At 51.9% G+C, this 25,520-nt stretch overlaps 5 protein-coding genes across 5 annotated transcripts; 3 read left to right on the top strand and 2 right to left on the bottom strand.

The window, feature by feature from the left end:
- Positions 1-2,460: 2,460 nt before the first annotated feature.
- Positions 2,461-3,790, top strand: L3040_001261 (uncharacterized protein; the record flags this gene model as incomplete). The annotated part of the gene is made up of 3 exons (XM_066156683.1): positions 2,461-2,934; positions 2,995-3,674; positions 3,736-3,790. The coding sequence occupies 3 exons, from the start codon at positions 2,461-2,463 to the stop codon at positions 3,788-3,790; spliced, it is 1,209 nt and encodes a 402-aa protein (XP_066012714.1).
- Positions 3,791-4,782: 992 nt separating this feature from the next.
- On the top strand, positions 4,783-7,714 carry L3040_001260 (uncharacterized protein; the record flags this gene model as incomplete). Its single annotated transcript, XM_066156682.1, has 7 exons — positions 4,783-4,785; positions 4,856-5,049; positions 5,101-5,399; positions 5,448-6,266; positions 6,314-6,433; positions 6,489-6,887; positions 6,945-7,714. The coding sequence occupies 7 exons, from the start codon at positions 4,783-4,785 to the stop codon at positions 7,712-7,714; spliced, it is 2,604 nt and encodes an 867-aa protein (XP_066012713.1).
- Positions 7,715-9,026: 1,312 nt separating this feature from the next.
- L3040_001259 (uncharacterized protein) lies at positions 9,027-10,040 on the top strand (the record flags this gene model as incomplete). The annotated part of the gene is made up of 2 exons (XM_007292819.1): positions 9,027-9,120; positions 9,181-10,040. 2 exons carry the CDS (start codon positions 9,027-9,029, stop codon positions 10,038-10,040), a joined length of 954 nt encoding a protein of 317 aa, XP_007292881.1.
- Positions 10,041-11,100: 1,060 nt separating this feature from the next.
- L3040_001258 (uncharacterized protein) lies at positions 11,101-12,366 on the bottom strand (the record flags this gene model as incomplete). The annotated part of the gene is made up of 1 exon (XM_007292818.2): positions 11,101-12,366. The coding sequence occupies one exon, from the start codon at positions 12,364-12,366 to the stop codon at positions 11,101-11,103; it is 1,266 nt and encodes a 421-aa protein (XP_007292880.2).
- Positions 12,367-17,731: 5,365 nt separating this feature from the next.
- On the bottom strand, positions 17,732-18,558 carry L3040_001257 (uncharacterized protein; the record flags this gene model as incomplete). Its single annotated transcript, XM_066156681.1, has 3 exons — positions 17,732-18,183; positions 18,259-18,361; positions 18,445-18,558. 3 exons carry the CDS (start codon positions 18,556-18,558, stop codon positions 17,732-17,734), a joined length of 669 nt encoding a protein of 222 aa, XP_066012712.1.
- Positions 18,559-25,520: the final 6,962 nt, after the last annotated feature.

Below are 25,520 nucleotides of genomic sequence, written 5' to 3'. Positions count from 1 at the left end.
TATTGGGGACGAGGAGTTCGTTCCAAAGCAAGCGACATGCAAGAATTGCGATGAACAATTCGATGTAGATGTCAATAAGAAAGGCGATTGCCAGTGGCACACAGGTAAATATTACGTCGAATTTGACAAATCCTTGGAGCTAAGAGGTCACGTCTGGGCCGATCATAATGATACTGTCATGGCGATCCTGCTTCGTTTAAGGATGATTCTGACTACGCCGAGGGCTTCATATGGACTTGCTGTGAGAAGCCAGGCGATTATCCAGGTTGTATTTCCACGAAGTATAAGGCATCTGTGAATGCGGAAGTAGCCCAAGAGCCGAGGATTCACTCCAGGGTACCGAAGAGGAGGGCGGAGGAGCAGCTGCAATCGCAACGAGCGATACGACATCAATGAGAACGACGAGACATCATGTACGAGGCACAGAGGTAAGTGGCTTTATGCATGACTACGTCTCCAAATCTTGAACATTTGGTCTGGACCTGAATTGACTCGCTCGCAGGCGAAAAGACTGTTGATTGCTGCAGTGATTTCTGGGCAGACCACGATGAGCGTTGCCATGGGAGAATGGAGTCCTTGAACAATGACCCGGACTGGGTGGGTGGATTCATGTGGTCTTGCTGCGAAGCACCGATAGACGCGCCAGGTTGTGAATCTTCGAGCGACGAGCCAAAAGTTTGTTTATTACCGGCAAACAAACACTGATCAGTGATTGACTTCACCGTTAATCACAAATAAGCTAAGTTCCTACCGAAGTGCTATATCGACCGCGTTGCACCCTATTTCAAGTAATGAGTGTAAATAACCGAAGTTCGCAGTTGAGAAGTGACTGCGCTACACCCTATTTCAAATAGAAGCTGTAGACGAATATGGAACAACAAAACCTTAGAACCAAGCCAGTTCTACAACAATCACGACAGTTGTGGAGCCAATAAAACACCGTTCCCAAGACCCTCAAGGATCTACAGCAAACCCAGCTACAGAGATCAGTCAACAACCCGAGCCCTCGGTGCCAGTCACCGAGACCGCCCAGGAACTAAACAATGCTCAGGTCGATCAAAAGGATGCCCAGATCCACCAACAAAGAGCCGCATCCGTGGAAAACCTTAATATATACGACAGTTTCTTTGTCGGAGAGGAAGGTGGGCACTACGAATATTCCGCCGGCGTCAGAATGGTCGGGGAATGCATCGAGGACTTCTTCGGATCAATCGAAAGGATAACAGATACGGACCTTTGGACTTCCTTCCGGTACAAATTCAGCAAATGGGATGCAGAGGCATTCAAGAATGCAAAGGTCTCGGGCCCGAATCGCAATATAACAGAAAGATTACTCCGAGAGCTAAGAGATTACCTAATAGCACGAAAGGTATACGTCGATCGACCAACATTTAGATACGGAAAATCCCTCGAGAAAGTATTGCGAAAGCTAAAGGAGCACTACCGGTATTAAAGCTCCGAGCAAGCGCTCCAGCAAAAGGAAAACAGAAATGGATTCGATTCTCGCTGGAGCAAAATAGAGGTTTCTAAAGCAAATCGGCGCACTAAAGAAATTGCTATTTTCAAGGGAAACAGCGTGATTAATAACTTCAATCGTACTGGCGAAATCCAGTTCTCTCAGATAATCTCTTCAAATACATCAATATCCAACTCACAAATACGGACTGAAATCAGTACTTTCATCATGGAGCCTTCATTCAGTGTACCTGCGCCTAAACCTCCAACAAAACAGACTTCTCGGGATGAGCGATTACGATGTCAGATTTAGAATACAGAATCTCGTTGATTTACTTCCTGTGTTCAACAGCCTAATGCGCAAATACCAATCATGGCATCACAACGATTTTGAATGCAATAGAGCTCCGTCATCTGACATGGCGGCGCTCATTAAGTAGCCAGACAATACATCCTCAATGCCTCCAAGCACATTATCCACTCGATAACGGCCGACTGCAACCTGCACCAGCTTCACCACGTCCCAGCATCGGGACTCTGGACGCACTACCACTCGAAGTATTACAGATGATTTTTGGCACACTCAATCTGGCAAGCTCTGACGGATATCAGCGAGAAGATATTCCGGAAACGCGTATCGCTGGTGCGTGTGGTGGCGGCGCACAGTGCTAGAAGAAAGCAAAGTGCCCTGGAGTCTGCAACAACTAACGGATCGAGCGTACATGACTCTACATCATCTCCGCCTCTACGATCGTCTTCATCAACAGCAGATGCATTGACCCCCTACTTTCCTCTATAGTAGAAAGGAAGCTGAGGCCGTAGAAGCGAGTCAACAAACTGCACTGGCCGGCTGTCCACATACGGAAGTAAAAGCGATGCCCCACACCAGCTCAAAGTGGGGTTCATGCTCCTATTCAAAACCCCGGGACTTCCAATCCCTTCTACTTCGTACATTTCTCAGAACTCCCTCAACCTCCTGATATACATCGCCTACTAATCTGTAAAATGGCACAAATCCTTCGCCTTGCAGTTTCCCAATCGCATACCCTCCAGACCACCCCTCAAACCCTCGCTGCCCTCGAAGCAACTGCCAAAAAGGCCGCCTCCCAATCCGTCGACCTCATCCTCTTTCCAGAGGCATATCTCGGTGGCTATCCCCGTACCGCAACATTTGGGGCCGCAATAGGCGCGCGAAAACCTGAAGGTAGAGAGCAATTCCTACATTATTTCAAGGATGCGGTAGATTTGGGCGATACACCTGAAGGTGCAGGAAAGAGGTGGGTTGATCGGGAGCTCGAGCGACCCAAAGAGGGAGTGAGGGGCGACGGGACACGGGAGGAGTTGGAAAGGATTGCAAGGGAGACGGGGGTGTTTGTTGTTACGGGGCTGGTAGAGCGATGTGCGGGCACGTTATACTGTGCTTCTGTATATGTGTGTCCACGGCTTGGAGTTCTAGGGAAGAGGAGGAAGGTCATGCCTGTAAGCCAACAGCCATGGACCTGCTGCATGATTTACGGGGACGTTACTGACCGTTCAAAGACGGGCAGTGAGCGGTTGATTTGGGGACAAGGACAGCCTTCCTCGCTACGCGCGGTTACGACGATTATTAAGGATGTGAGGCTGACGCTTGCTTCTGCGATTTGTTGGGAAAACTATATGCCGTTGCTGCGACAATCGCTCTACAGCCAGAATGTCAATCTTTATCTGGCGCCTACTGCCGATGCTAGGGATACGTGGCTGCCGCTGATGAGGACAATTGCCTGTGAAGGACGATGTGTGGTATTGAGTGCCAACCAATGCATGACCAAGTCCAATTTACCGACTTGGATCACGGAGTATGATGGAGAGGAAGCTTCCATCGATAGCAGTCCTGGAACAAATGGTCTTCAGAATCCATTGGGAGTGCGAGGCAAATCGACATGTACGGAAAAGGGCCATGAGATTGCTCTCCGCGAATTCAAGGACTCCAGTGATGTACCTATCCCGTCGAGCACTCTACCTAAAGGACAGGATTTGACTGGTGCCATTGAGACACCGCTAGCGAAAAAGGATCCATCCGAGTTCGTGTGTAGAGGAGGCTCATGCATCATTTCACCTCTCGGGGATGTGCTTGTGGGACCGTTGTGGGATGATGAGAACGGGCTGCTGACTACTGATATTGACTTTGAGGACTGCGTTCGGGGACGCTTAGATCTCGATGTTGGGGGAAGTTATTCCAGGTATGTCCACGATTCTCGGGTCTCACGCCTCCATCTCTCTGGGTACATTAACTGCTTGTAGGAACGACTCTTTCAAGCTGGTGGTGGAAGGCCTGGATCTGAGTCCACCACCTTAATTGCAGCTTTGGCCTCGCAGACATAATATTTTATCTCCTCTCAGAGGGAATGTAAGATGAAAGCTCATATGTCTTTCTCTTAGACCAAAATCAAAATTTTGATTCCACTTCGAGTTTTCCCTCTGTCATTGCACAACCACCAAGGCTCGGTCGCCCATGTGCAAGTCAAATCTCGTGGGCCGATCAGTCAACATCGCTTAAGGCCCAAGCTCGGAGCCCGAGTGCAGCTAAACGCCATTCATCGACATGCCAGCTCTTCTGTTTACCCGAAAGATTCACCTTCAGTCACAGCATCTGGTAGCTGGTTTTTCCTCAGCCGTCCATCCGACCACTGAAAACCCGGACTAAACGACATGTCGCATGGATTAGTTGCTTGAAAGTTCCACAACTAATGAAACGATAGCTCTTAACCGACGATTTCCCGATTAAGGGTCTCGGTTGATGACTGTCGGAATTCGTGACTAGATATCCAAGGAACTTTGCGCAGCTACGTCAGCACCTGAACGCAATCTACCTTGCTTTGTGTAACACGTATACACAACGTACGGTGGCGGCACCGTGCATAATTCACGGGAATTCTGTTTGGAAAATGATATATAACTCACCAGGAGGTTGATTTTGCAGCTTATCGATCGGTAGTTGACGGCATTTGACTGCGAGATCCGTCCTGCAAATCAAGGTCCACAAAAACAAGCTAGAATTCCCCAAAGGGATCGTCGAGCCCCCATGTATCAACTTATCAAGCCACAGCGGGGATGACTCTTTCGAGGTGCATCTTTGCCGATCTTTCGTGAATAATGTTGATTCTGGGAAATTGCATCGCTAAGCTAGCTAGCTAGCTCAGCTGCCAGCGAGCCCCTACCCCAGATATGATACACATGTTTAGTCCAGTCCAAACAAGCTTCTCTTCGCAATAATTCGAAGTTTGATTTACAGCTTCAAGAGGACGGAAATCTAAGACGCGCTGTTGAGCGCGCCTCTACCCCATCCCGATGGCATGTTTATTCCTTCTTCTCAAAATCTTCCCTTCGCCATCTTTCAAACACTGACTGCAATGCAAAACAGTCTTCCTCTGATACAGCAGGCTCAGGTACTGCTACGAATTCAACCAAGAACAGTTCCTCCGTATCTGCGTTCCTCGCGACACTGATACCAGTTGGTATCCAAGCTGGCGCATTCGTGGTTCTCTTCTTGATCCTTAGACCGAAGCAGAAACGCGTTTACCAACCGCGTACATATCTAGAGACCCTCTATCAGAGGTGGGTGACTATTCTTCTATAGTTTGGAGCTTTTGCTAATCCAGTACCCAGCGAGAAAACAGAAGAGGTTCCATCAGGGAAGTTCAACTGGCTCAAGCCGTTCAGTGACCTCTCGGATGAATATGTTCTCAACCACCAGTCTCTCGATGGCTATCTATACCTCAGGTTTATCAAGATGCTGACAGTCATCTGCTTCGTTGGCTCTTGCATAACATTCCCGATCTTGTTTCCGGTCAATGCAACGGCTGGTGGTACCGCTCAGCAGTTTGATCTCTTGTCCTTTGCGAACATCCCAAAGAATGGCAAGAACAGATACTATGCACATGTTTTCGTTGCCTGGATATTCTTCAGTAAGTCATGATTTCCAAGAGCAGGTGAACACTTGCTAAACAATCAAGGCTTTGTGATGTATGTTATTACTCGCGAGACCATTTACTTCATCAACATTCGCCATGCATACCTTCTCTCGCCATTTAACTCCACGCGGATCTCATCCCGTACAGTCCTTTTCACTGACGTGCCGGCCGAATATCACAACCAAGAGAACCTAGCCGCTTTGTTTGGTGGATCAATGAGGAGATCCTGGTTGGTGACAGATTGCAAGGAATTGGCGGAAAAAGTTGAAGAGCGAGACAAGGATGCGATGAAACTTGAGAGTGCCGAAATCAAGCTGGTTCAGACTGCCAACAAGAGGAGACTGAAGTGGGAGAAGAAGAATGACAGTAGAAAGGACGCACCAGCAGCCCCTGCTGATGGCGCAGATGCCGAAATGGCCTTCCCAGGCGCGCGATATATGAAAGACGGAGATCGCCCAAAACATCGTCTCGGCAAGATTCCGTTGATTGGCAAGAAGGTTGATACTATCACATGGTGCCGAAGCGAGCTTAAGAGACTGGTGCCTGAAGTTCAGAACAACCAGGAGATTCAACGGGGCTTCCAGGGTAAACTCCTTCCATCTGTTTTTGTTGAGTTCCACACTCAGCATGCAGCTCAAGCTGCTTATCGACGGATGACTCCCAAAAAGGCGCCGAACATGTATCCTCGTGCCATTAGCGCAACTCCCAATGAGATCATCTGGAGCAATCTCAGCATCACCAAGTCGCAAAGGAAAATGAGGAAGCTTGCAACTACGACTTTCATCGTTTTAATGATTGTCTTCTGGTCCATTCCCGTTGCTGTTGTTGGTGCGATCAGTAACATCAATTACTTAACGGACAGTAGGTTTTTAAGTCCCGATCAGACAATTAATCACTAACACGGTTAGAAATTACGTTTCTGGAATTTATTAACGATATCCCTCCGGTGATTCTAGGTGTCGTTACCGGTCTCCTGCCTTCAGTTGCACTTGCGATTCTGATGGCATTGGTCCCGATCGTGTGTCGATGTAAGCGCTCCTTATACTACCCAGAGTAAATTTTGTCACTAAAAAATCCTTGTAGGGATGGCCAAATTAGGTGGAGAGGTCACACACCCAGCTGTCGAGCTGAAATGTCAATCGTGGTACATGGCTTTCCAGGTTATCCAAGTGTTCCTCGTCATGACATTCTCGTCTGGAGCTGCTTCTACCGTCACAGCCATTATCAACGATCCCGGCTCCGCAACGACCTTACTGGCGGAAAACTTGCCAAAAGCCTCTAACTTCTTCATCTCGTACATCATTGTCATTGGCCTGGGTGTTGCCGCTGGAAATTTGCTGAATATCGGGGCTTTGGTCGGTTTCACAGTTCTCGGAAAGTTCCTCGACAAGTCCCCTCGCAAGATCTTCAAGCGTTATATCACGCTCGCTGGACTCGGCTGGGGGTCTCTTTACCCTAAATTTGGTAATCTGGGCGTCATCGGTTAGTTCTCTTCCCATCCCCCTCTCAACACAACATCATGCTGACCATTCCGTCCAGCCCTTGCATACTCAATTATCTCTCCTCTCGTCATGGGCTTCGCTACTGTTGGCTTCGCAATCATATACCTGGCCGTCCGCTACAACAGCTTCTTCACCTTGACCAACAACGTTGACACCCATGGCGCTGCTTACGCCAAAGCAATCCAGCAACTCATGACTGGCGTCTATATCGGCGAAGTCTGCCTTCTCGGTCTCTTCGCTATAAATACTGCTCCAGGCCCCATTGTTCTCATGGCCATCTTTCTGGCCGCAACAGTCATCTACCACGCCATGATGCGCCAAGCTCTCAGGCCCCTGACCATGTATCTCCCCGAGAGCATGGAAGGCCCAGATCAAGTGTCGCTCTTCACAACCACCGACCATAAATCCTACGACCACTCCAAAGATGGCGGCCCCCCCTCCGAAATGCTCGTCTCGGAACCCAGGAAATTCACCGCCCAGAAGGCGTCTTTCTTCCAGCATCTCTTCGACCCGTCGAAGTTCAAGTCCCACGGCTCTGTCCGCTCTCTGGTGCCAAACTACCCGCCTCCGGCATACACGCCCGAAGAGGAAGAGCTGGCGTACTACGACCCCGCGCTAACGAGCGAGGTGCCGAAGTTGTGGATTGTGAGGGATCCGATGGGCATCTCGCAGCGGGAAGTCGAGGATTCTCTTGAGGTGGTGCCGATCACCGACCGCTTCGCCAGCTTTGACGAAAAGAATAAGGTGACGTGCGATTTTGTGCGTCTGGAGGATGCCCCTGTTTGGGAGAAGAGGGTTGACTACTAAGATCAATGGCGTGCACGCGGGTGAATGTGGGCGTTTGGACTTGATACCAACTGCGTATTTTGGTTTGTGTTGTTAGAATAATGGTTTCCTGTGTGTGTCCGATTACCATAATCCTTGCTTTGTTTATCCTACTTCACCTCCCTACCGACCCGTCTCTTCATCCGTGATCGCCGGTTTTGCGAAACGTAAATACTGGAGTCTGGATGGCCATCGCTAGGGCCATGCAAGAAGGCTGCTGTGAACTAACGGGGTCAACTCCGTACGGCTAGCTGACTGCTTTTGGAAGGAATAACAACAATATGTTTTTCGGCTATCTGGGCGTTTTTTTTTTTCTACTTGTCTGTTGCTTCGCTTCAACTTCAAAGTGGATATATATATATAACAGTGGGACTTGACGTCGCAAATTTAGGGGCCCTTCTTCAAAGTAGGCGAAAAAAAGGACGTCTTCCGTCGAACACACCAAAATCAGCTTGAAAACTCGCTTAGAATCGTGAAATTTCAGCTTCTTATGTACATAACTCAGCAACAAATCTAGATATAGAAATAGAAAAGGAATGATTTAATCGGTGTAATCCTCAGATACTAAAGCATAGTTTTTTCAAAGCTAGTTATATACTATCGCGATTTGTATTGCTCGAAATATGTGTATCTGCACCGGGGGGGGGGGGGGGGGGGGGGGGGGGGGGGTTTACTGATTTGAACGGCTGAATCAAATTTCCAAATAATCTACATCTCGAAATAAACAATACGTAAATAAGCTAACGCATTGTAAACTGATTCTATGAGTCGGTGCTATTATTAAATATCAAAATATTAAGTTTTTGTCATCAGTCATCGTTTATAAAACGAGTAATATTGGAAAAAGTACGACGGAAGACATCTTTTTTTTTTTTTGCCGACTCTAAGGGACGGCCCCTACTGTTGCGACGTCAAGTCCCACTATTACTCGCAACGTTTCTCGTGAAAATTAGATCCGACGTTGAGAAGCTGTTTGTTTGGTAAATGTCCCCATCTGCTAAGTACCTTAGGTTGGTGGTAAAATAAGATTTACCAGACGGGCGCTAAAGTCGGACGGCCCCAGTTCTCCAATAGTCAGGCTCCTGCAGAAAAGATAAGAAGTCGCTAGGATTCCACACTGTGAAAGAGCCTGTCTACAAATAAACATCACACTACCGGTATGCCTTCATACTATCCACGTCAGCAGCCATAAGGCCTAGGTAGTGCTCTTCAACCTGTATTTTAAGCCCTGGGGAATAGAAGTCGGCAGTCCGCCAACTTCCACGCAATCTGCGACGTCGATACAGCTTTCAGAATGCTCTACGGTGCCATTTCCCGCAATGCCGTCTCGTTCAAGGCAGACACCGATATCCCAGATCTGGCTGGCAAGATCATCTTCATCACCGGCGGTATGTACCTCCCAGATAAATAGACCGCTTGATACGTGCAGAGCTCAAAGTCGAACGCAGGCAACGTCGGACTCGGCCGAGAAACGGTCCTCCAGCTCTCGAAGCACAACCCCAAGCGCATCTACCTCGCCGCCCGCACGCAGTCCAGAGCCAACGCCGCCATCGCAGAGCTGCAAACCCTCGTGCCTGCTGCCCCGATCACGTACATCCACTGCGACCTGACCTCCTTGCCGTCGATCCAGGCGTGCGCGCGGGAACTGACCTCGCAGGAGACGCGGCTCGACGTCCTGATCCTCAACGCGGGCATCATGGCCTCGCCGGCGGGCACGACGCAGGAGGGCTACGAGATCCAGTTCGGCACCAACCACGTCGGACACGCGCTCCTCACCAAGCTGCTCCTGCCCACGCTCGTGCGGACGGCCGCCGAGCCCGGCTCCGACGTGAGGGTCGTGTGTGTCTCGTCCATCGCCCACGTCTACACCCCGCGCGGCGGCATCGCCTTCCCGGATCTCAAGACCGACATGGCGCAGGCCTCGACGTGGTGTCGCTACGGGCAGTCCAAGCTGGCCAACATCCTGTTCGCGAAGGCGCTGCAGAAGCGGTTCGCGGAGAAGGGCGTGACGGCGGTGGCGGTGCATCCGGGCGTCGTGGATACGGAACTGTACCGGAGTGCCTTCTCGGGCTTTTGGGGCCTGGGGAAGCTGCTGAACAAGGGGAAGAGCTACGTGTACACTGGGGTGGCGGAGGGCGCTCTGAATCAGCTCTGGGCTGCGGTGGGGCCGAAGGAGGAGGTCAAGGGAGGGGAGTACTATACGCCCGTGGGCGTCGAGAAGCAGGGGAGTGGACGCACGAAAGATGACGAGTTGGCGGACAGGTTGTGGGAGTGGACAGAGCAGGAGCTGGATGCGTACACGCTGTGAACAGTCTTCGAGACGGTTTGGTGGATAGCAGAGGGTGGAGCGCAGGCGAACATGATCAGGCGCGGTGCAACTTGGGACTGCTCCTTGTCTTTGGGTGAGAGTCGGCTAGTACGTAGCCTGCCTGCGCACTCTACCGTCAGGAAGTCTACACCGTACCTCCCCCAATTATTTCTTGCCTCCTCCATGCCCTCCTTTCCTGCGCACACTTTGGAACGCACTCTGCCACTTCAGAGCCTGTCCCGCAGAAGCCGACTTGAGAGTGAGCATATTTGTGCATATGGTGCCAGAGCCCGGGTGAGGTACTATGCATGCCTCGTCGACCACAAACCACATTCCGTAAGCTACAACCAAACGCTCTCCTGGCGCTCAACAACACGTCTTCTTTGCCTGTGAGTACGTGTGTCGCTGGCGTGGTCCAGGTCCAGGTCCTGACGCACTATGACCACCTCCATGTTTACTTCTCGCCTAACGCATAGCAGCTAATGATAAGGCACGCCAGCTCCAAACCGGGCATTATACGACTACGACTACTATATCTGCCTGGACAGCTAGCTAACTATTATAGGGACTCTGAAAATTGATTCAAGAGACGGTATGTGATCTGCAGATATTGAATATATATATGCCTGTCGAGCAGCATCTGATCATGTGTTCAAGGTGCAGGCAGCACTTCCCGGCCATCTAGCTGGATGGATGGTGTCGTGAAAGAAAAGAAACATCGATTGTCCGTTTTACGGTGCGTTAGAGTAATGTGGTAATGTGGTTTGACTTGCGGTCTGCCGCTGATTATGTCAACTTCAGGTTGACATGCATCAAGTCTGCCATATTTCAACCTCTTACATGTCACAGCGAAGTTTTTCTTCTCTTTTCTTGAGTTTACGGACAATGTCGCAGTTGCTGGCTCTACAGATATATATAGCCTTCTACTTTCCAACAGGATCGTTGATGCCGGCACCTTCGCCGCGGCAGCCTCACATGGCGCTTAAGTATGCCCGCCACTCGTGCCTTCGCAAAGACAATCCAGCTCTACCCTATCTTCAAGTAGGACACAGAAAGCGCATCAAAGCTTCGCCTTCGGTCCCCGAGCCAAGTTGTTGTTCTTGTGACCAGCCGCCAACGTGTTGCTAGCGAAGGCAGCCAGCGTACTCAAGTTCAGCGCCAGCGCAAACCCCGCCACCGTCTCAGCGAAGGCCCACCTCCTGCCCGCTCCCGCGCAACCGACGAGCTCCAGCGCTTCTCTCTGAGTGGCGTGACTCGCTGAGCTCTCCACGGTACGGACCAGCAGGGATGGGAAGGACAGGCTCAAGGTGAGGTCTTTCGTCGTTGGGTCATACTCGCCGGTGAGATGGGAGACTCCGGACTCGAGTACGGATGCCACGTCCTGACCACACGAGATGAACATCGCGGCCACGATGTTCGCGGTACTATTGACGCCCTGCCCGATCTGACCGTGTCTCGCGCCGCCCCCCTCGAGCACCGACAGCGCGGACTTCAACTCCTGGGTGGAGCATCCCAGCATCGTCTCACTGGCATCGTGGGTGATCGTCCCCCATGCGATGACCGACACCCCGCTGGGCTCCGGCAGAGATCCCCAGGCAAGCTCCTTGTCCCCGGACGTGTTCCCGTCGCTCATGAAGTGGATCAGTCCCGGGGGACGACGCTCAAGCATGAGCGCCGAGCACGCGGCGTCAGTCGCCCAAGTCGTCATGGCCTGCCCAGCCGTCGCATCTCCGCACGTGTACACGAACCGGACATGAACTGAGGTACCGACGATGTGGGGGGTGACGGACGTCAAGATCCCATGTCTCGTCGTCCGCTCAGCTGCCTTCTTTAGGTAGCGGAACAGCGACGGGACGGCGGTGTAGAATCCGAGTGCTTGGGAAACGCTCGAGAAGGTGAACGCCGGGCTGCGAGCTAGACCCTCTTTGAGCCCCGATGCCGAAACACCGCCGCAGGCAGAAAAGGCCTCGCAGCCGCGTGTGCATGATGCGACGAGTATGGGCTCGGTTGTTGCGAGAGGCGCGTTGATGCTGTTCCGTTTCTGGTAGGTCCCATGAAATTCCAAGGGACCTGCGAGGCGGACGGGAATGGAGGCGAAGCCGATGCAGTTCTCGCTTTTGACGTCCTTGGCCGGTGTGATGTCTCGAGAGATTGTGGGCACCTGCTGAATCTGAGGGCTGAGTCTTGGTTCTCGGTCCTCGGTTGCTGGCGGTGTCTCCGGCTTGAGCGGAACTGCTGCTTCGTTGGGCTCGGGCTGTGACTCTGAGGGGGTGATCAGGTTGACGACGAGTGGCTTTCCCAATGGACGATCGAGAGCGGGAGACATAGGGGCAGTGGGTAGACTGCCCGAGGTGCGAATTTGGAAAGCCTGGTATGAACTATGGAGATGGAGATGCCCGCCGAAAGATTCGATATAACTGAAGCGTACTTACTTTGAAGTGAAGCCAACGCGAACATGTGGTCGTTGGATGTAATATACGATGCTCGCAATCAGGGCGCCTGACAGCCAATGAGCTTGGTACACGAGTAGGTCGAAATGGCCATTCTCGTCACTCTGCGTTGTTTGGGAACGTCAGCCCTGAGCTTTCTGCACCTGCGTCTGCTTCTGCGTTTGCATCTGCTTCTGCATCTGCATCGGAGCCTTACGACCATCTTCAACGTGGCATATCCGCCAAGGATTAAGCGAGCCCCATAGCACCGAGGACTGAGGTGGATGCATAGGTATTTATGTCATGTTATGTAATTAGCGACCTATGGTTCGACCCGAGAACTCAGTATTACGAAGATAGCTCCTCTCATTCCCGGCCTGACGTTGTGTGGCTTTCGAACCTCAGTATCCCAATACCTGGGTTCCAACCGCTGCCAAGTCAACAACCGCTAGGTAGGTCGAGACGTCCAAGTAGGAGGAAGCGTTGGACTCCTTTACCCACTAGTTTCCTGGAATCGGGAAAAGATCCTGTTGGAATCTTGATTATTGGCCCTCTCAATGGTAACGGTATCTTGACCTCTTATCCTACGTATGCCTTTTCATGAGCTCGTGATTTTGATCTCAAGAGCTAGCTAACCAATGGGCTTTAACCCGTCACTCGATGACCTGTCCGTACGGAAAACTATAGAGCAGAAGCTACCCTATAAGGCCAGCATTTCTCGATCAATTGGTTGTGATTTCTCCCAAGATTCTTCACAAGGGAGGGGGAGAGATATCTTTCACAATCGATGTGGTGAATAAAGATTGCGTTTCAAGGCCGATAGATAGCTCTACACATAATATCAAGCTAGTCCTTTTGTGAATTCCCCCCTCCTTCGGACCCATTATTAGATCTTTCTCTCTCTCTCCCTCTCTCCGAAAAGTTCTCGCGATCCTGTCTGGAATCTTCCACACCCATAACTCTATCAGGTCCCGGGGCAAAAAGACCGCTAAAATCCCTCGTGGTCAAACACTACCGCATCTACTACGTACTACGTAGTATCTCCCAAGCACGGCGACGTCAAAGTAAAACTCGCGCTGCCGATTGCTTCGCTGGGGATGAGTATGCGTAGAGGACCCTTTCGTTTTGGCCAGGGGTTCCGTTCGTCTCTGCAGTGCGCCATGCATGGCCCCACGTCGTAGTAGTAGGTAGTACTTTCCGGAAAGAGAGCTACCGGGAAACCCCAAGCCCAACCCCACCCCCCCGCTTTGGGGAAACGCTGTTGATACACGACGAGTAAGTAGCAGTACTTATGTAAGGTAAAAGATCGACACGTAGAAAGGGGGGGGGGGGGGGGGGGGGGGTGGAGGGCGAGGGAGGTCTCCGAAGATCGGTACACCTACACCACGTCGGTCCGGATTTTCGTCTTTTCCACAATACGAGCTCACGAGCCCTTCAGAATCCCACACCTTCAAAATGAACGAAAAAAAAAAAAAAAAAAAAAAAAAAAAAAAAACTAAAGATTTGCGAAAAAAAAGGTATCTGGAAATTGCAAAACCCAACGGGTAGGTCACGTCCCCGGATAGGGGATGGTGATAAGTACTACTACTTACTACTACGTACCTACGCACGTAGTCCTACGTAGTATGAGGTTTCCAGTCCACAAAACCTAACCGAGTAAGTTTCTTCCGGGTTACCAGAGCCTGCCGTCCGAGGGCATCTTGAGCCCGTTTCGGATGTTTTATCCATCCCTCTTTGACTTTGATGCTCGAGTAAGAGCTCGAGTCAGGGAAAGCAGAGAGGGTCGCGCTGCCCACAGAGAGAAGAAGAAGAAGGGAGGGAAAGGGAAAGGGAAAGGGAGGAAGAGCGAGACGAAAAAAGAGATGTGGACACTGGAGGACGGGGGTTAGTAGGTATGCCTATCGCTTCGAAGAATCGGGTTGAGGACGGTATACTGTACCGGTACTATACTGTGAAGCGAGTGGCCCACTGACCACACCACTCATCCAGCGATAGGGCGTACGTCTACACGTCCACACGTTCACGACAGGACATACTACGGTACAGGCGTAAGTATTACCCCTCGAGGGTGCCTCGAAAGTTTAGTTCCCACTGTAAAGCCCCTTGCTTACCCTACCCTCGAGGGGTAATACTTAGGCCTGGGACGTACGTAGTACATCCCCTTCTCCCAGGTCCCATTTCCCATTCCGGCATCGTCGCCGCCAATCCGGCAGAGCAGATACTACTACCAAGTTGCGCATCCCAATCATTAATCCCAGGGTTCCGTTCGATAGATGTACGGTAGTATCTGATCTTGACGGACGCGCGGTACTCATCCACCTCCCCCTCCCCCTCCCCCTCCACCGGCACCTACCCACCCACCCACCCACTTCACTTACTCCCGTACGTACTTGTACTTGACACATGTTCCACTACCGGCATAGGTACCCACCGGTAAGTTCACGTACAGTACAGGACAGGACAGAAAGAGCACCTACCCCATAGAGTTACCCTCACGTCGGACCAACGACCCCTTCTGGCCTCCCGAGCTCCAGCCGGAGCAAAACGCTCGGAACAGACTGACTCAGGTACGTACATGCCTACCTACAACGTACATACAACGTACATACTACTGAACGTACACACTACTGTACGTACACACTACATACAGGAAGACTACACGCATCGGACATTTAAAAGCGGGCGAAACGGGCTCGGACGCCAAACGGGGTCGGTCTTCTTCTCCTTCTTCTTCTTCTTCTCTTCTTCTTCTTCTTCTTCTTCTTCTTCCGCCCCTTCGGCTTCTCCCACTACCCGAGTTGGGATGGGTTGAGACGCGAGTAGAGTTAGGGCGTTCGGCCGGGACTCCGTTTTGGGTACGTCCTCACGAGGCGCTACCGGTAGGTACAGACAGTACCGGTAGGTCCTCGCTTTGATGGGCGGGCGGCGTCCGCGAGGCCGGTACCGGGACCGGGCACGGGCACGGGGGTTACTGGTGCTTGGTACGTAGTACGTAGGACGTAGGACGTAGGACGTAGGACGTAGGACGTAGGAGGCTGGGAGTGGAGGCGCGGGGGAAGCGAGCAGGAGATAGATAGGTGTGTTGTGTTGGGAAGAAGATGGATGGGCCTCTGGTCCCTTTCACAATCTGTCAATGGCTCCAAGCACGGTTGGAATTACCGGGGGGGGGGGGGGGGGGGGGGGGGGGGGGGGGGGGGAGGTAAAAAAAAATTTGTTTTTGTTTTTGTTTTTGTTTTTGTTTTTGTCTTTCCCTCTGGTCGAACGCGGGGTGTGCTTGGAAAATGCGGAGGTGGTCGGACATTTATTGGTTTGACGGACGGAATGAATGGCCTCTCGGCTATATGCAGGTAGGATAAAGAGACTTTTGTTTTGCTTTCCCCCCCCGCCCCCCTCCCCCACTCGTCTCTCTTCTTCTTCTTCTTCCTCTTTTGAAGAAGGTAAGGTGCCGATTTGGCGATGGATGGATGGATGGAGGCTGGCTAGCCCGGCGCGACTGGTCTGCTCAGGTCCGAAATACGAAAATCAGATATTGACCAGGGCGCAGATAAGTAGAAGGATCGAGGAGAGGGTCGTCTCCTCGACGGGCTTGGAATCCGAGCCAATCCGGTCCGATAGGCAGTTCTGCACACGTGGCTGGCTGGCGAGCACGCTCCGGACAGAGTAGTAGGTATAGTACTACGTAGATACCCACGGTACAGGCGTAAGTACTACTAGTACGTAGTAAGTATTACCCCTCGAGGGTGCCTCCAAAGTTTCGTTCCCACTTTCAAACCCCCTGGTTACCCGACCCTCGAGGGGCAATACTTAGGCCTGTACCGTGGGTACTTAGGCCTGTACTTACTACTACTACGTACTAGTCGGAGTAAGGAAAAGCATAATCAGCAAGACAAGTTCTCCCTCTCCCGACGTCACGGTGTTGGAGAAGGAAGACAAGTGAAGATTTCCGCACTGACGGAAGGTCAAAAGGCGACGCTCGGATGGGGGAGGGGGCTGGTAAGCGTCCAAGCGTTTGATCGATTGTTACTGTACAGGATTGTGATTGTGACTCTCTCCCTTTACGTTTTACGTCCTGTACTCCGGACGGGACTGACTCTCGGCCGTGCAGGATGTGAGGACGATGATGTTTGACGATGTGCTTGGTAGCTGCGACGGTCTACGATGCGGACGAGATGATCGACAAGGTCAGGAAGTGTGAGGCGGGGCGATGGAACGGCAGGTCAGAATTAGATTGCCCTCGATTGATCCCGTTGCGCGTTTTCTATTGAACTCCCTCGCGATACTACCTACGTCCTGGTCCTTAAGAGAGAGAGAGAGAGAGAGAGAGAGAGAGAGAGAGAGAGTTCAGGCATGGGTGTGCCATGCAGCCAGGGAGGAGGGCATTGAAGCAGTAACACGGCAGGCAAGCGTACCGGCGTCGCAGCACGAAGGAATGCAATGCTGGATAGTTGTATGTACGGAGTAGTAGTATGGGGTAGCAGATGCGCACGGGGGGTTTCCTGGTGCGGTTGCGTGGATGATCGCCATGGAAAGAAATGCAGGATGAGTGAGTGAGTGAGTGAGTGAGTGAGTGACTGACTGACTGACTGACTGACTGACGGGCGCCAGTTCTCAAATAGACAGACAAGACTACCTATCGGGTCTCGAAAGTCTCGAAACCTCAACCCAGCCCGCCGAACAAGCAACCCGGGGAATCTGCAGCAACCCGTCGCCATGCGAGGGCGGCAGCCTGCAGGTGTCCCGAGGTGCAGCTGTCCTACTTACTAGTATCTGTGTCGGGTGTCGGGTGCGGGTGCGGGTGCGGGTGCAGGGTGCAGGCATCGTGATCTATCTAACAGTCCGTCGGTACGCTTAGGCAGACGGACGACTCCAGCTGGTACCGACGTACGGTAGTTGTAAGTAGTAGTAAGTAGTAGGTAGTACCGTAGTATATCTGAGTATGTACCGGCATACGTAGTACGTAGTACATCGAACAACCGTGCTCTGCATCCATAGCGTACGGTATCCATCTCGGGAAACTCCACAACACGCAGCACGGGGAGCGCTCGCTAACTCGCTTCTAGAGCGCGAGTCGGGCATATGTCATTTTCGCTCAGCTGGATACTGGATACTGGATACTGGATACTGGATACGAGAACAGCTTCGACTGCCGAGCCACTCCTTTCCAAATTACCGGTACTCTACTCTACAAAGCGGGAGTCGGATAGGGAGGTCATCACACAAGAACACCCACGACGCGGGGATGGGAAGCACGTTTTCAAGTTTTCAAACATCGTCTATCCACGGAACGAAGGTTTCCAGACTCGGTAGTCCACAATCCCCCGCGATACCCCAGCTCTCCCAATCGACAACCTCGCTCGAGTATTCCTTCAGCTCGTCCTTCGTCTCGAAGCATTCAGACCACAGGTCCAACTCGTCGTTGTTTACCACCGCGGTGGGGATGAGCATCTGCAGCTCCCAGTCGAAATCCGAGATCCACGAGAAGCGCAGCGCCTTCCCGGGGTCTTTCGGCACACCCTGCGTGATGTAATCCACGATAACGTCTTCGCCTCCGTGCCACAGTACCACATCGCTACGCTGGCCGTCCCAGTCCGTCTGTTGGTAGTATTCGGGGATGTATATCTTGTGCGCTTTGGCAATCTTGTTGATATCCGCCTCGATGACGCAGTACCAGTTGCGCCACCACGGAAAGCCCTCCCAGCTAACCGGCTCCCGCACTATTGAGAGTCTATCAGCTTGAGCGCAACAAGAGCGTGACACATGCAGTGGTACAAAATATGAAATTGATTTACTGATATGTAGGCCGTTTCCCAGCTGATTAAGCTTCTGGCGAGCTTCATCGATCAGTGCTTCCCTATACGGCTTGTTATCCTCGTTGATATCCTCGGCTTCCCCCTATGATAGATGATTCGCGTAAGTCGGTATAAGCTTATATTATTTATCCTGTGTGAACCCAAGTGAAACCAAAACCAACCTACCTCGGCAACGGTTCGGTAGCCGATCACTATCCGTCCTGGAGTTACTCCGCGCGCTCCATCAAAGAGAAAGCTTAAGGCTAGCAGGATCGCGCAAATCGATCTCGGGAGTGGCATCGCGATTTGCAGGATCCCCGAAATAGAGTGAGGGAGCCGACGGAGGGGGAAAGAAGCAAGCTTGCAAGAGAGAAGAGAGGAAAAGGGAAAAGAGACTCACGAATGCAGTTCTGAAGTTAAGTGCAGGAAAGGGATAGATAATCTCGCTGACCAAACTCTCTTCGATATTCGCTTCATCTTATTAACATTACCAACCAGTTGGCGTGTTGATCTTCCGGTTCTTGTTCTCGAAGATCGTTCCTAAATATAAGCTGGGCGACTATTTCGAGTATATCCGACTCTATATTTGGGGGTGATTCTCGAGGTGGGGGGCACAGATAGGTACTACGTATGTATGCTGGCCGCACCAGGTAACTTGCTTAAGTAGTGGTACTTTTTAAGCATCTTCGCTTGATTTCTGTGCTTCTGAAAAAAGCCTTAGTCTGCGCTCCGAGGAGACTGGTCAGGTCAAGCTTAGGTCAGGGCACAGAGTTGACCTTTGCACAGTACCTAGGTACCGCGCCAGACGAGAATGGACCAGCCGGGCAGGGAGGTTGGGTTGGGTGGGTGTGCTGGAAGGGATCAGACGCTTTGATGGGATGGGAAGGGAAAGAATTTCGGTGTGTGGGGGGGGGGGAGGTGGGCGAGGAGGCAGCTGCGGCCTGCCCTGCCCTGACCTGCATCTGCATCTGCATCTGCAGCGTCGGGACTGGACTGGACTGGACTAGACTGGACTAGACTGGACTAGACTGGACTAGACTGGACTGGACCCGAAGTTGCAAACAGACCATGGCTTCGGACCCGGGTGCGTGGTGGGTAGGTAGGTGACTTGGTGGTACTGGGTGCTGAGGAAGAGCCTTGGAACTTGCTTTGAGGGTACCCAAGACAGGATCAGGAGGAGGAGAAGGAGGAGGAGGAGGAGGAAGAAGAAGAAGAAGAAGAAGAAGAAGTGGAAGAGGATGATGAAAAAAAACCCCCCCCCCCCCCGGCAAGATACACAATTACTTTAAATATCGAGTCACAACTAGAAACAAGACGAGGAAGCCTTTTTCCAAGATGCGATCCGGACAGCAAGCAACAGGTTCCCTTCCAGAAGAACGCGGCGTGATTTCCCCCCCCCTCCGATTTTCCACTATCCACAAAGCCAGTTATAGTAGTCGAAGCAATAGAGAAAGGGTCTCACAGAAGGGGTCTCGGAGCAAAGCCAACGACACCCGCGTGCGGCGGCTGCCTTCCTACCTACCTCCCGCTCCAAGTATGATGAAAATAATGGACGACGGGGCCTTACGAGTTGACGATCATCGATGATCGGCGGGCCTGCTTGTGCATGCATGCATGCATGCATGATGGACACGCTCGTAGGGCCTCGAGAGTACCGGTATTAAACGGTCCTACGACTTACCGTACTATAACGACTTATTGCGATGACTATGATTTTCCTCCCGCTCGATCTGCGGATGGTACGGGATCGAGCCTAGCGTGGCTGTGGAGGCGAGTTAGTACTACTAGGTACTATATCCTCACGAGCGATCGATCTCCGGGCCCCGTCTCCGGCTTGGGGAACGCTCTGTCGCCTCTGGGGCTCGTATCTTCTGCTACCGTACCGAACGATCCGCGTGATATTCACCCCAGCGGAGTTCGGAAAAGTCCCTTGGTTCACCAAAGCTCTCGAACCCGGCTGCTTAAATGATGACGAGACTAAGACGGTTCAGGCACGCAGATAGAGTGAGTGAGTGAGTGAGCGAGCGAGCCTAGGCGGCCCCCGAGACTTTCCCTTTTCGAATCCGATATTGCGTGTGAGACGCTCTGATTGGCTTTCCCCGCCTCTCATTCCGGATGAAGCACATACTACGTACTACGTACTACTACGTAGCGGATGAAGGAGATGCATGGCACGAACGAACGAACGAATGGGATAGCGGGGATGCGTACCCCATACACATACAGCCAGAATAAGCATAACGTGTGGGATGCGAATACGGCTCTCCGAGGCAAGCTTGTGCACTCGATTTGACTTTGGCCTCGCTCCAGGAGATTGGAATGGGAGGGGGATGGATGGATGCATAAGCATACTACGTACTACCGGTACTGTACCTACCGGTACTGTACCGCGAGGAAAACCAACCAACCAACCCAACCTTCTTTACCAGCTGGCCGGGCAGCGAACCGACCGACCGACTGACGACCAGCCGAAATCGGACACATCGACTTGACAGCGGGAAGAATCAGTTCATCAATTCAGACAGCCCCATGAGTCACTTAATGAATTCATCAATTCATCGTTCCCAGCGGCGTGGCACGGCGTTGGTGTGGCGAGGTGGGGCGATTTGGGTTTTGGGGGTTTGGATACTAGTAGTATATTTTGGCTTTGGCGGCTTGGGGATGGATTCGGGGTTTGAATCTGAGTTCGAGTGCTGGATGTGGAATCAGCATCATCGGGCACCACGCAGTAGTACGTACGTAGTCGTACTTAGTACCTACTTACTACTTACTTACTGTACTAGCCAGACCTTCCCGTCCGGGCGGGCGGGTATCCACGGTGGAGATACTACGTAGTCAGAGCTGTTGAGTGAGTGAGTGAGTGAGTGAGTGATTGATGCCCGGCCTGGACGGGGACTGGGACTGGGGACGAGGGATCCGGTGGCAGATAACGATAACGAAAACGAAGATGTTGGCCCGCCGTTTCTGCGGCCCTTCCAGTTCGGTCCTATTCTACGTAGTACCTTCTTACCTACCCCGCCGTCGGACCAAATCGGTAATAAAAAACAATCGATAAAATCAAATTGAAACCAGATCAGGTTACATCAATTCAGATCAGGTTACATCAGTTCAGATCAAGTTAAATCAGGTCAAATCAAGTTAAATCAGGTCAATCAAGTTAAATCAGGTCAAATCACAAAGGTAATAAACAATAAACCCACTTAATCACCCACCTGCGACCGCGTATTCATTCATTCATTCATTCATTCATTCATTCAATTCAATTCATTCATGCATCCCGCACAACCTCATCGACCACGCTTACCTAACCCCCCCCCCCCCCCCCCCCCCCCCCCAATCAGGCGAAACGAACATGAACCGATCGCATGATTTGCCTCTACGTACTTACTACTATCAGACCTAGTCCCCAGCACGCTGTAGTATCTTAGACTTTTTTTTTTCTTCCCTATTTTACAGTTTCAAGCTTCGCCCGCCTCTGCCCTGATGCCGTGCCGTGGGCATTCATACCGTACTTAGCATACTTTACCCCTAGAACGGGAATAGCTTGCGAAAATAGATAAAGTGTAAAGGGTGGAGTTTGAGATGTGGAGGGAGGGGTGCGGGAGGGGTCCTGGGTCTGGGGTGTGGTGTGGTGTGGTGCGGTTTGGAAGATGGGTGAGAGCCTCGTTGGGGAGGTGGTGGGTTGGCTGAGGGGGATTGTACAGATGTGAAAGGCTAGTCGGTGGAAGGCATTGTATTGGATTGCATACAATTGAATACAATTGAATGAAATATGCAAACCCCGCGAGAGGACTGTGGGATCGGGATCCTGCTGCTTCTCTTGCAGTCTGATCGGATGCATCACAGAAGACAGAGGAAAAGACGAGGAGGGGACGCACCTTGGACGTTGTGAAAGAGACCTGGAGAGGATAGATGTACGGAGTATTCGCGGGATCATATACAGAGAGATAGTGGTACTACGTAAGGTAGATAGACCCCCCTCTGAGTAAGCATCCACCTTACCCACCTACTACGTAGTAGTAGTACCTCCCTACCCCGAAACCTTTTTCACGCACCGGCACTTCCGTCCGTCCCTTCCGATACATACCCCTAACACCCTACCGTCACTCATCCTTACCGTACCACACATACCCACGTACCACGCACCACTACTCCCACTTCGGAAAAGCATCTTGACTGACGGAGTACCTACAGTACTAGTACTAGTACTAGTCCTACATATCTTGCGAAGAAAAAGAAGAAAAAAGCATCGTGACTTACCAATTTTACCTACCGAAAAGCATCTCCGCACACCACCGAACGCAACTGATACTTTCCTATCCGATAACCGAGACGTTACCTACTGTAAATAACCTACCTACGTAGTACCTCCCTTCCGGACCACCAGCTGGCACGTGAGCGGAACAATGCAAAAAGACCAGACACCCTAAACCAAACAAACCACCCATCCACCCACCAACCGCGGACCCCGATAAACGAGAGATACGGACGGCCGGACGGAGATGGACGATGCTCGCGAGAAACGAAAGGGGCAGACATTCATGCCGTGAAGTCTCGACGTACGGCGCGACGCGATGCGATGCGAACCGCCCCCCAAACCCAGACCTGGCACGAACGAGGATGAGGTGAGGAGCGGGCGACGGCTTTAGATTTCGTGACTATGTTTATCGACGACAGAGAGAGAGATGGTGGCTCAGGTGACGCCCTCGCGCGCTATATATACGTGTAGGAGCGGGAGAGGCGTGGCTGGAGACGTTTGGGATTGAGACACATACTTATATGTAGGTATATGTATATATAGATATATATATAATACACACACACACACACACACGTATATATAAAGAGAGCGACTCACATATATAGCTACAGCCTACGTCAGCGGTCCCCCGGTTGGGGGCAGCTGTGTCGACGGGTGGCTGGCTGGGTTGCCGCTGTCAGATGTGTCGTCGAGGGTGATCGGGCGGCAGGAAATCATCATCACATGGCATGCATGAATGATGTGCGGAGCGACGCTCCTTTTGACACTATTTGTACCGCCTGATTTCGGCAGGTGGGATGCGGCGGCCGGCCAGAGGGGGGAGCAAGAGGGGAGGTGAGGTACGGGTGCGGGTGCGGGTAGGTGGAAGTGCAGAAGAAGGTTGGTTGGTTGGTTGGTGACGCTTGCATAGATGGTTAGATACTAGTAGATACCTTAGATACGGTAGATAGAGAGATGGACAAGTAGGATGGTGATGACGATGCATTGCAAATCCTCAAGCTGCATGCTTCTCCCTTCTTCCTTTTTTCTTTTTTCCTTTTCTCTTTTCTTTTTCCTTTTCTTTTTTCCGTTTCTTTTTTCCTTTCTCTGACTGGGTGGCGACCTCGGCACCGTACGAGCCCACTGCCGTCAGGTAGGTTGAGCTTTGACGGCGCAGCACCACCACCACGGCGGCGGCAGGAGGCGAACGGACATTTCGCTGTTCGGTATCGATACCGGGACCGATACCGATATCGATAGATAGATAGGCATTGGCAGCCGCTTCCATCACGAATCGGGCGTACCAAGCTTATCGATTTCGCGGGAGACCTGCACAGCTAACTTGATGTGATTAATGCTGATGCTGATGCTGATGCTGATGCTGATAGATGCCAACGGACTGCTCGTGTTTCCCGTGCCCGCTGAGGTCCGGCCCAGGCCTATTTCCTCTGGAAAGGGGAGATTACCACCCTGGCTGGGGCTGCGCACTCTGTCCCGCCGTCCTTGATAGCGCAGCGCGGACGACGGACTGCAATACCGGTAGCAATAACAGCAGTCACAGCAGTAATACGTAATACAGTGGTGGAAGTACAGTGAAAGAAGCCTGAACGCAGGACCGACGCCGTGTAATCGTAGGAGAAAGCGCCCGCAGTACCGGAGCAATGGTGTCACTTGTAAACCCTACTCGGCCGTTGCGCCTTGACTTGGGTCTGACCTCGGGTATACATACATACTGGGTGAGTAAACAAACAAAGACTCCGAAGCCGAATATGGTCTTTTACCGAGCCTACTACTGTTATTGTGGGTGTTAATAACGTAAGTACGGTTGTGGTTGATATCATGGTTTGGGTGGTTATGGTAGTTGTAGCTGTTGTTGTTGTTGTTGTTGTCGCCGTCGTTACCGTTGCGGTCTGTTGTTGTCGCTGTTGTTGTCGCTGTCGCTGTCGCTGTCGACCCTCTCCCCCTTCTCTCTCTGCGACACACCCAGATATCCGTCGCACCACCAGACGAATTGCTGGGTCGCCCTGCGTCGTGTTGTACTGCTGCTCTGTCTGTGCCCCATGCCCTGGCTTCTTTTGTTCCCTGGCCCTGCCCTGGCCCTGGCCCTGTCCTGCCCTGCCCGGCCCTGCCCTGCCCTTCCCTGCCCTTCCCTGCCCTTCCCGGCCCTGCCCTGCCCGGCCCTTGCATCAACATCAACACGGACATCCAGCCGAAAAAGCCACATCCTCCATTTACTCCACTCCCCCCCCCCCCCCCCCCCCCCCCCCCCCCCCTCCCTCCCTCCCTCCCTGCGGAAGGTTGCCGGTAAATTGAGAGTTCAGTCAGGGTCAAGTGGATACTGCTGTGCTTGCTCTACCACGTCGATTTAATTGGCCTTGGGACGCCGCAGGTACTGTATCTCCGGAAGAACCTATTCGTAGAGAAAAGAGTAAATAGAGTATCAGAAGTGAGGAGGACTCCACTGCTATTACTACTACCTACCGACCTGTGACGTGCCTTCTTGTCCCTTTTCTCTTCCTTTCCTTCCTACCTATCCGTTCCTTCGTTGTTGGTTCGTCGTTGTTGGAAGTCACGATAGATTCATTGATGATTCCTTGACTTGTCGATTTGATATCCTCGACATCAACCTCAACCTCAACCTCAACCTCAACCTCGTCCTCAACCTCAACCTCAACCTCAACCTCAACCTCAACCTCAACCTCAACCTCATCCCTCGTCCTCGTTTCCCGCCCGTCCTCCCTTTCCGTGCCGACTCGAGCAGAGACACCACTTTTCGCCGCGGATCTCGCATCCCTTACCGGACAACGACAAACGATAACCGACAATCCCCCTCCGCGCGATCAATCGATCGCCTCTGCTGACTCCACGGCTTCGCTGCTGGTTGGAGAAAACGACAGCCTTGTGCTAGCAAGTTCCCTACCCGTCCCTTCTTCAACTCTCCCCGTTTCATGCATTGGCTGTGCAGTCCGACGACTGGATTTCCGGCTGCGGACTCATAAAAACACGAATACACACAAAGACA

The sequence above is a fragment of the Drepanopeziza brunnea genome (genome assembly GCF_022702325.1).
Source record: "Drepanopeziza brunnea f. sp. 'multigermtubi' strain 214-2 chromosome Unknown ctg2, whole genome shotgun sequence".
NCBI lineage: Eukaryota > Fungi > Ascomycota > Leotiomycetes > Helotiales > Drepanopezizaceae > Drepanopeziza > Drepanopeziza brunnea.
The sequence above is the reverse complement of the archived record's forward strand: the minus strand, read 5'-3'. Positions and strand labels throughout refer to the sequence as shown.